General features: G+C 33.1%; 1 protein-coding gene across 1 annotated transcript; it reads left to right on the top strand.

Annotated features, from left to right (window-relative positions):
* Positions 1–8,625: 8,625 nt before the first annotated feature.
* LOC133322962 (SET domain-containing protein SmydA-8) lies at positions 8,626–9,063 on the top strand (the record flags this gene model as incomplete). The annotated part of the gene is made up of 1 exon (XM_061531913.1): positions 8,626–9,063. A coding segment is annotated over one exon (438 nt), but the record flags the coding sequence as incomplete, so codon positions are not given.
* Positions 9,064–12,129: the final 3,066 nt, after the last annotated feature.

Below are 12,129 nucleotides of genomic sequence, written 5' to 3'. Positions count from 1 at the left end.
TGTTATAGAATAACTAGGACGCGCCAATAAAAATCGATGCATTAACTAATATCCTCAAGGATTTTTATATCCTCCACGACACGATGGAGTGTATATTAAATTATATTTTAAATGTATCATTCCATTTACAACACCTCAAAATATTAACCAGAGACCCCATAAATAATATATGTATTCTTGATTAGAATAACAAATTTTCTGTTAAAATCACGAAGGAGCTCTCAATATTTAAGGGGACCTCCCCCTTTCTCGATTTAAAATTTTCAAATAATATAATTGAAGATTTAACAGATCACTGGAACATCGGTATTCGGAAATTTCTGGCTCTCGTATGAACTAGCATTATTGCTAGCACTCCCAGAGAAACGTCTCAAAATTTCGAACCGATTGGATTATTATTTTTTGAGTTATCGTACCCACCATTCGTAAAAAACTGCTTCGAGAAAAATGCGTTTAATGTTTGAGAATCACTCTTACCGTCAATGCTGACATAATAAATCGGCTATATCTTCAATAGTTATTGAGATTTTTACTTGACATTTTTAGGGACATTCTTGACTTAGTGTAGATTCGAATTAAAAATAAAAAAAACGATATTAACATTTTGACACCGAGAAAGGGGGGGAATCCCCCCTTTGAAATTTTGCACATATTTGCTATTACTCCAGGGTGTTTTCAATCCAAATTTTGAAAAATGTTGTATACATTAATATAAATTTCAATTTCTAAATTCCAGTTCTCGCAAATTTAAATTTAGTACAACTTAGTACACATAAATCCTAATTTCCAAAACTTCCTACATATCCCAACGATACACCCCAATACTAATCTTACTTCCAATTTTCAGGATTTCAGCTTGACCCGTCATCCTAACACCGAATTTCAGCTCTATCGGTTGACCCAAAATTCAAATTTTACCAAATTTGGTACCATTTAGTATCCATTAGTACGAATTTCCAATCTACATACATACCACAATCGTACACTCCAACAGTAACTTATTTTCAAAATTAGTGTTCCAGCTCGATCGGTTCCCCCCATATCCAAATTGTACCAATTTTAGTACGATTTAGTACTTTTTTTACACATAAATAAATCATTTCCGAAACTAAATATATATGCCAATCCTATACTCGACAGTAATGTTAATTTCAAATTCCAGGTCCAACCGTTCCACCAGTACTTTTCGTATACATGAGCACACGCATTCAAAAGCACCTTTCGTATACATCAGTACACAAAAGCACCTCCTTCCAAATTTCAAGTTTTTAGCTATATCCGTCAACATGCTAGGAATTTTTAACAAATTTATCACATTTCAGAACTTTTCGGATACATGTAGGTGGAATTTACAAAACCCTTTTGGTACATTTATCCTACACTTTATAAATAACCTTCAATCCAAATTTCATAATTTTAGCTCTACATATAAATGGTACCATATTTCTAACACATTTGGGCTAAGAGTGACAATCATCCAAAAATTTCGAGATTCTAGCTTTACCCGTTTCGTCTCGGCGTTAAATCAATCAGTTCTTAGCCTAGCACAAAAAAGTGCGGTATAAATAGAAAAAAGTTAAGTTTTTTGGAAACATGCATCTCTGTTATGAACACATGTTAAATTTTGTTTCGATCTGGCAACTCCTTCATATAGAAACAGGTGTTTAAAAAAGACGCACCACTAATTTTTTTACAATGAAAGCACGCATTTCTAATTTTTCCATTGTAGAAAATTGCGGATGCGTCTTTTTGAACACCTGTTTCTATATGAAGGAGTTGCCAGATCGAAACAAAATATAACATGTGTTCATAACAGATACCCTACACAGCTACCACGTAACTCTAACTTTTTGCGGATATTTATTCCGAATCTAAACAATTTTTCGTGATATTTGAAACCTCTTGCTAAATATTGACAGATTTTTATCAAAACAAACATGCTTATTATATGGCCAAACTTTTCTCTCTGTGTAAAATTTCGTGATGTTCGGGTCATAATTGTGGCCTCTAGAGCGACCAAAAAAAAAAAAAAAAAACAGACAAACAGACCATTTCATCCTGTAAATATTAACCAATCATTACGAAAAACAATAGGGGTCTTCTTTGGCCAGAACACATTCTTCATGCAAAATGTCGTGAATATTGGTCCATAACTGTGGCCTGTATCGTGTTTACAAATTATAATGGACCGACGGACTGGCACAGCTAGCCGAGATATGATCGGTATGCATAAAGGTGGGTCTAGGACCAATATTTCGCGGCGTAACAAACTATTGGCGCTGGACAAAGCTTTAATACCCTGACAACATAGTTGTGTAGGGTATACAAATTATCGAATTGAAAAGAAAATATTTTCAAAAAAATTGGAATAAATATTTCAATAAAAATACCCTTAGATCTAATATCCCATAAATCTAAATTTATAAATAAGTCCTCAAAATATATTTTTGAAACATCCACGTTTAAAGATAGACCTACAAAAATATGTTTTTTAAAATCCCTGTATACCTGTAGTATACCGATCGTCATATTTTGACTAGCATATCTCGATCTAGACATGTTTGTCCGTCCGTCTGTCCATAATAATATGTAAACACGATACAGGCCACAGTTATGGACCAATTTTAACGAAATTTTGCGTGTAGGATGGGTTCTGGCCAATGAAGACCCCTATTAGTTTTGGTAAAGACATTTTAATATTTATGGGATAAAATTGACCAAATACTTAATGTTGTCGGTTTTTCTGGTCGCTCCAGAGGTCGCAATTATGGCCCAAACATTACATGGAGAAGGGAAGAATAAGCATGTCTGTTTTGATAAAGATCGGTCAATATTTAGCTGGTCAAATGGACTCTGACTTTTGTGTGAAAAATTGCAAAATGTGTATTCTATAGAGTATTAATTTACCCCTGAAGGACATAGAGCCGAGAAGTTGTTAGTACATCCAAGAGGAGTGGTTGACCTTTAAATTGATACCAATTATGTACTCGGATGTGGGAGTTACACTTAAATATTTGCAGGTGCTTACGAACTCATATATTATTTAGTAACCCTTTATCACACTAGAGGACAGAAATATAGTGCTGATCGCTTTAAAATTTTCCATGAGGTTCCAGTTATGGTCAAGGACAATGTCTATAATTTTCGGTGATAATCTGGACAAGTAATTAGAAGGGTTGTACCGAATATTAGTAATATTTGTTGGTCTCTGGTCGGTCAAGAGAGTGCATATATCGCGAAATATTGCCAAAGCTCAGAATATAGAACCACAGACAGTTATATTTTTGTGGAAGTTGTGCATGTTCGGCCCCGTCCGAATATACTGCTCCGCTCACTAGTTTTTTAATATTTTTTCTTTTCAATTCGTCAATTTTTTTTCATAATATTTTTCTGATGTACTCAGATGCTTGCCTATTTTGAGACTAGATATAGTCTGTTGCAGAACCTAAAATGATGTAAATTTTTTACTACGGTAATTTTTTTTTGTAATAGTAAGAAAATAGTAGATTCTTTCAGTACGATAACAGACTATATTTTGTGCACCCATAGCTGGTAAAATCATTTTCTAGGTACCTTTAGGAATAAACTAAAAGTCTGACCCCAACCTTTTGTTACTTATGGTTAACATATGTTAATGTTATTGTTGTAGAGCCCTCATCCTCCATTGTGTTACAGTTTTGCAGTTTTTTGTTATATTAGCAACACTTGCGTGTTGCTGCTGTTCTTGTTGTTGTGGGGGTCTGCCTTGCTTAACCGCCATCCATTAGATGGGGTACAAGTGCTTCAAAGTGGCTTTGCATGATGACATCAAATGCTCTTATTCTTTTATTCATTCATGGTAAAAGCAAAAAACAACAACACAAACAACAGCTAAGTACTGGTATAAGTATACACAAATTGTTTTGAATAGAAAACAATAAATTACACGAATGAAACATTTTCGCATGTAAATTTTGCTTTGTTGTTGTTGCTGTTGACGTTGTTGTTGTGGTTTATGTTAATGCAGTTTTACTTGAACACTTTTGTGATATGTTAATTATTTGTTGGTCTTGACTGTAGTGGTTGGCTGGTTGGTTGGTGGTGGTGGACATTGACAGAGAATTTGTTGTTGTTTTTGTATTAAATGCATACATACATATATGTAAATGAATGTAAACTTAAAGAAGAGGAAGACCAAGGAACCAAACAATCAATGAACTTTTTTCGATGGCGCAAATGTATAAATAATGATTGGCTATTCTATGTATGTTGAATTTGAGACTAGGGGTCGGTTGTATTTAAAAAAATGAATTTAAACATAAAAATAATGGAATGTATATCTATTATTTTTATAGTTCATGTTTTCCATTACCTTGTCCCTGAATAAATGATCGCCACTGTTCACAAAAATTAGATATGTATTTATCCCCAACTTTTGTTTCTTTCAGAATTCAACAAAGAATTTGAAATATTTAAAGTGATTTATAATAAGATGCTGTGGGTCTCTTAAATTGTTTGCTTATCAGACAAACTCCTGGACTACATATTTTAATTATTTGTTTGTTATTGTTTTTATTTTTTTGGAAAGAAACGCCAAACTTTTAATGACGTCGATAAATTGACAAATGTATGTTTTGTATATGTATGTATGTATAGACATAGCATATACAGTGGTGGCCACAGAATTAAAACATTTACTGTGGTAAACATTTTTTGATCAGCCCTCGATTCGTTTGAAGTATTTTTGAAAATTTTTTAATTCAGAACACTTCGATATACTGCACTTAAGAGATTTAGTGTGGAAATGGAAAATTATTTCATGCAATTTTTCCATAAATAACGGTTTTTATGAAAATACATCGACTTTGAAGTGGCCATATAATTAAAACATTGTGTAATTTTTTACTTTACTGCATTTTTTTTTTTAATATTTTTTTAAAAAGCTCTTTAATTTAGTTAAATTATGTAAACTAAGCACCGATAAAATCATTTACTGATAAAAATTTTTGAAAAAAATCTGTAAAATCTATCAAATTGCCAAAACTTTGTACAGTACACCTTACATTCAGAAAATAACCCTTATTATAGAAAATAAAGGTCCGAATGCACCAGAAATTGCTAGAATTAGTAAAAAACAATAAATAATTCTCAAAATAAATAAATATTTGAAATAAAAACTTAAAAAATGGGAATTAACCTAAAGGAACGATTCAATTTCAATAGCCTTTATTGAAGAAGGCCGGAATATTTTTGCAGTATGTGAGGAAATATCGATTGATATTGGCATTTATTACATCAAATCGATTGTTCGAGTAGTACAGAATATATTTTATCAAAAAATATACCAGTCACAACAGAAAGAACAGAGATCAATGCCTATGTTGACGAGTAAAAGATTCCGCCACACAGCAGCATTTTTGATGCTCAACACAAGACTTTAAATATTTGTCAAATTGTAAAATTTTTCTTTCTTTTAGGCTAAAATAGATTAAATGGGCATTATTCTCTCCAAAAAATATTATTTTGGAAAAATATTGTCATGTTCAATAGATTTGAAGGGTCAAGAGTTAACCATCAAACATGCTGCTGTGTACCAGAAACGTTTTCTCGTCAACATAGGTGTTGATCTCTGTTCGTTCTGTTGTGACTGATAAATTTTTTGATTAAATATATTCTGTACCACTCGAACAATCGATTTGATATAATAAATACCAATATCAATCGATATTTTCTCACATACTGCAAAAATATTCCGGCCTTCTTCAGTAAAGGCTATTGAAATTGAATCGTTCCTTTAGGTTAATTCCCATTTTTTGAGTTTTTATTTCAAATATTTATTTATTTTGAGAATTATTTATTGTTTTTTACTAATTCTAGCAATTTCTGGTGCATTCGGACCTTTATTTTCTATAATAAAGGTGATTTTCTGAATGTTAGGTGTACTGTACAAATTGTTGGCAATTTTGATAGATTTTACAGATTTTTTTCAAAAATTTTTATCAGTAAATGATTTTATCGGTGCTTAGTTTACATAATTTAACTAAATTAAAGAGCTTTTTTAAAAAATATTAAAAAAAAATGCAGTAAAGTAAAAAATTACACAATGTTTTAATTATATGGCCACTTCAAAGTCGATGTATTTTCATAAAAACCGTTATTTATGGAAAAATTGCATGAAATAATTTTCCATTTCCACACTAAATCTCTTAAGTGCAGTATATCGAAGTGTTCTGAATTAAAAAATTTTCCAAAATACTTCAAACGAATCGAGGGCTGATCAAAAAATGTTTACCACAGTAAATGTTTTAATTCTGTGGCCACCACTGTACATATGTAGAATCAAACATAAAAAATCACTTAAGCGTAAAGACGTCATCCTATGAAAGAAACAAATGTTATGCAAAAAAAAAAAAAAAATATCGGAAATAGAGCGAAGCATACGTTCTGCAAACAAAATAAAAATTGAGAAATATTTTAAAAGAGGTAAAATCTCAAGGCTGTAAATTCTCCAATGAAGGCCTAGATTTTTATAACCTACATAACTATGTTGTCAGGGGATTATAGCTTTGTGCAGCCCCAAGAGTTTGTAACACCGCGAAATATTGGTCCTAGACCTACCTTTAAGTATACCGATCATCATATCTCAACTAGCTGAGTCGATCTGGACATGTGTGTCCATCCGTCCGTCTGTCCATTAAGATTTGTAAACACGATACAGGCCACAGTTATGGACAAATATTCACGAAATTTTGCGAGTAGGATGGGTTCTGGCCAATGAAGACCCCTATTGTTTTTCGTAATTATCGGTTAATATTTAGGGGATGAAATGCACCAAGAACTTTATTTTTGTCTGATTTTTTGGTCGCTCCAGAGGCCGTATTTATGGCCCAAACATGGAGAAGGGGATCGGACCAAAGAATAAGCATGCCTGTTTTGATAAAAATCGGTCAATACTTAGCGGGTCAAATCGACCCTGACTTTTGTGTTAAAAATGACAACATTTGTTTTCTATATCGTATATATTTACTCCTGAAGGACATTGGCCTGAGAAATCGATTGTATATCCAAGAGGAGTGGTTGGCCTTTAAATTGATACCAATTATATTGTCGTATGTGGGAGTTACACTCAAATATTACCAGGTGCTTACGCATTCATATATTATTTAGTAACCCATTACCACATTAGAAGCGGAAATATACGCTGATCAAGGACAACAACAATTTTGGTATGAAGTGGAGTGAAAACATTTTTTTTTTCGAGTCGGTCTATAGGCCACAATTGAAAGCCGAATATCACAACACTACACGGTGAAGGGAATCTGGACAAATAATTAGAACAGCAATACGGAATATTAGTAGTATTCGGAAAATATGTCGAAATTATTTATAGAAGCTAAGCTATATCTATATCTGAACTGATTTCAAGGCAACATGCCAGCGATTAATTTATATTACCTTCAGTACGTTGTGTCAATCGGCATAGTTATGGATCTTTAGTGCACCATTTACTTAAAATCAGACGAAAATAAATATAGGAGGTGTATGTAAATCTGAACCGATTTTCATGAAACTTAACACACGTCATTCTAGACTCAATTCAGTACACTATGCAAAATTTCGTACAAATTGAAAGATATTTAGGGGCTTTTGTGCACCATTTACATAAAATCGGACACAACTATGCATGGAACTTAGCACACATCATTATGGACCTAATACAGTACCTTATGCCAAATTTCTTGCAAATCGAAAGATATATATTGACTTTGGTACACCATTTACCTTAAATCGGACGAAAATATATAAGGGAGTTATATCTAAATCTGAACCGATTTTCAAGAAAGTTAACACATATTATTCTAGACTTAATTCATTACGCTATGCCAAATTTCGTGCAAATCGAATGATTTTCAGGAACTTAGGTACACCATTTACCTTAAATCGGACAAAAATATATATGGGAGCTATATCTAAATCTGAACCGATTTTCATGAAACCTTACACACATCATTGTAGATCTAATTCATTACGTTGTGCCAAATTTCGTGCAAATCGAAAGATATATAGGGACCTTGGTGCACCATGTACATTAAATCGGACGAAAAAATATATGGGAGCTATATCCAAATCTGAACCGATTTTCAAGAAACCTTATACACATCATTCTACATCTAATTCATTACGCTGTGCCAAATTTTGTGCAAATCGGACGAAAATATATATGGGATCTATATCTTGGGCCAAATAAGTGACCTATGTCAAATTTCATCCAATTCGGATCAAAAATGCGACCTGTACTTTGTTTACAATTTAACATGGACAGACGGACGAACGGATGGACATGCATAAATCGACTTAGAAAGTGATTCATTGCATATTCTCAAAAGGAACCATGTGTCTATCTCGTTTCCTTTTGCCTGTTACAAACATATGCACAAAGACATAATACCCTGTACCATAGTGTGGTGAAGGGTATAACAATTTTAGGGTCTTCAAGAAATATTGATTTTTTTAAGACCTGAGTTACGTAAATTTATAGAGTAAAATATTAGATGCTTTTCTAAAACTTTTTATCGATTTTTAGGGATATTTTTGAAAGAGAATATTTTAAAATTAATTCCGAATTATTTTCTTCTCTCCTTTCAGGAAAATGGTACCTATCTCTCGGCTCTGTTTTGCCGCGAACAAGGCTGTAAGGGTATTGTGATACCGGTGCAAACTAAAACCCTACAACCGGATTGGCGTTGCCTTACCTGTGAAACAGTATTTCCCCATTCGAAAATGGCCCGATATCAGGATTTTGCCTTGAATACAATCAACAATCGTATTAATGCCTGCAGTGTTAGTGATATGATAACCTTCATTAATGAAATGTGTCCACGCTTTTGTCCGCCATCCAATTATGTGCTAGTCGAGGCTAAACTCAATGTCATTTGGAGAATGTCCCGACCTACCACAGAAGAGTTTACCGAAGAACAGATCAAATGTAAAGATCGTTATAGAGCTGAACTGTTGGAGCTGTTGGAAAAATTGGGAGCTGGAGATTGTACTCTCAAAAAGTTGATAACCGAGGAGAATCTTTGAGAGGGAATTTGTGGTACGAAAATTATGAGGGGAAGCCGGAGTCGGAGGCGGCATATTTAGTGGTATTTTGCTAAATAGTATTTCTTTTGTTTTTTGTTGTTTTTATTTTTATTTTAATTAGTTAGGCAACTAAGTGATTACAAATTGTTGTGATTTAAAAAGAAATAAATGAAATGAACTTATGATGTATTAAAGAATGCAATAAAAAAATAAATTAAAAATAAAACACACACAAACTCTGTTCTTGTTCTCTAAAAAGACAAATTAGAATGTGTTTAGACATTACACCATATTCAGACATCCTAATTGACATTCCTAGACAGCTGTCATTTTTATTCGGTGTGCAAAATTTCTAGCCACAGTGTGTGTAAGTATGTTTGTACAAGAAAGATTAAGGCTAATATAAATATCATAATTATCATTATCTGTAAAAGTGTATGTGTGTATGTACTGTGCGCCAGGCTACAAATTATTTTAATTATTTATTTTTTGTTATTTTTTTGGTAATTTGGTTTCATTTTTTTTCTCTTGAAAATGAAATGAACTCAGGGCGAAATTGTGCATAGTTTCAAAATGACGAAGCTATTTTTCGTTTAAAAAAAATCATTCATACATATTTACATAGACATTGTGGACGTACGTACTTGCAGGCGGTCTCATACATCACCGAAATCGAGCCAGCCCACCAACAAGCCATAAAGATGAGGTGTCGCTGATTTTGGTAAATAGTTTAATAATGATTAGCGTCATAAGTGGACATATTCAAAATTGAAATGCATTTGTTGTTTTATGTTTTGGGTTTTGTTGTTGTTGTTTATACATTGTAGCTAAATTAATATAGTAATCGAAAGGGCCATATACACTTTTTCAATATATAATTTTCAAGTGCTAGGCATGGCCAAAATAAGGCGTGGATTTTTTAAAAATATTTTTAAGGGCCAAAAGGCGTGGATTTTTTAAAAATATTTTTAAGGGCCAAAAGGCGTGGATTTTTTTTTAAATATTTTTTTTTTAATCAATATATGGCTATGGATCTTTAGTGCACCATTTACTTAAAATCGGACGAAAATATATATAGGAGGTGAACCGATTTCCATGAAACTTAACACACGTCATTCTAGACTCAATTCAGTTCACTATGCAAAATTTCGTGCAAATCAAAAGATATATAGGACCTTAGGTGCACCATTTACATAAAATTGGACACAACTATGTATGGAAGCTATATCTAAATCTGAACCGATTTTCACGAAACTTAGCACACATCATTATGGACCTAATACAGTACCTTATGCCAAATTTCTTGCAAATCGAAAGATATATATTGACTTTGGTACACCATTTACCTTAAATCGGGCGAAAATATATATGGGAGCTATATATCTAAATCTGAATCGATTTTCATGAAACTTAACGCACATCATTCTAGACCTAATTCATTACGCTGTGCCAAATTTTGTGCTAATCGAATGATTTTCAGTGGCTTTGGTGCACCATTTACATAAAATCGGACGAAAATATATATGGGAGCTATATCTGAATCTGAACCGATTTATGGCCACCAACAAGCCAAAAAAATTAGGTGTCGCAGATTTTGGTAAATATTTTAATAATGATTAGCGTCATAAGTGGACATATTCAAAATTGAAATGCATTTGTTGTTTTATGTTTTGGGATTTTTTTGTTGTTGTTTATACATTGTAGCTAAATTATTATAGTAATAGAAAGGGCCATATACAATTTTTCAAGATATATTTTTCAAGTGCCAGGCGTGGCCAAAATAAGGCGTGAATTTTTTACAAGTATTTTTAAGGGCCAAAATAAGGCGTGGATTTTTTTAAATTATTTTTTTAAATCAATATATGGCGTGGATTCTTCAAAAATATTTTTTTTTAATATTTTTATACCCTACACAACTATGTTGTCAGGGTATTATAGCTTTGTGTAGCCCCAAGAGTTTGTAACGCCGCGAAATATACCTTTAAGTATACCGATCATCATATCTCGACTAGCTGAGTCGATCTAGACATGTGTGTCCGTTCGTTCGTCCGTCTGTCCATTATAATTTGTAAACACGATACAGGCCACAGTTATGGACCAATCTTCACGAAATTTTGCATGTAGGATGGGTTCTGGCCAACGAAGAACCCTATTGTTTTTGGAAAAGATCGGCTAATATTTAGAGGATGAAATGGACCAAAAACTTAATTTTGTTGGTTTTTCTTGTCGCTCCAGAGGCCGCAATTATGGCCCAAACTTCGCGAATTTTTACATGGAGAAGGGGATCGGGCCAAAGAATAAGCATGCCTGTTTTGATAAAGATCGGTCAATATTTAGCGGGTCAAATGGACCCTGACTTTTGTGTGAAAAAATACAAAATCTTTATTCTGGGGCATATATACTTGCGCCTGAAGGACATATACCCGAGAAGTTGATAGTATATCCAAGAAGAGTTGTTGACCTTCAAATTAATACCAATTATATGGCTGTATGTACTCTGTTGTGGGAGTTATCCGTAATTAGGTAAAGGTGACTATGTTCCTAGTATTACTATAACTCCATTAGAGGACGGAAATGTCGCGCTGTTCACTTTGAAATTGTACATGTACGGTGAAGTTAAGATTTCATTCAGGGGGTGCAATGAACAGAAAACATTAATTTTGTCAGATTTTCTAGTCGCTCTAGAGGCAATTATTATAGCAGAACATCACATATTTTACAAGGTGAAGGGGATCTGACCAAATACTTAGAGCGGCTGTTTACATGATGATCGGTCAATATTCCGAGGTTCAAATTAACAAAAACCTAAAGAGACCAATTTTGTATTTTATGGCGTCAAAATTCACATTTGGAAAATATGCCAGGGTTAGAAAGTGAAGTTGTTGATCTATAATCGGCAAAAAGGGTGCAAATATCACGAAATATTGCCCAGGCTCAGAATATAGAACCGCAGAAAGTTTGCTTTTCGTGGTAGTTGTGTAGGGTATCATATGGTCGGCCCCGTCCGACTATACTGCTCCGCTCACTGGTTAAAATTTTTTTATGTTTTAAATAAATAAAAAAAAA

The sequence above is a fragment of the Musca vetustissima genome, unplaced genomic scaffold, assembly GCF_032173495.1.
Source record: "Musca vetustissima isolate MV318-11 ecotype Yass unplaced genomic scaffold, APGP_CSIRO_Mvet_v1 utg73422, whole genome shotgun sequence".
In the NCBI taxonomy this organism is placed as follows: Eukaryota; Metazoa; Arthropoda; class Insecta; order Diptera; family Muscidae; genus Musca; species Musca vetustissima.
This window is presented reverse-complemented; position numbering and strand designations above follow the sequence as displayed.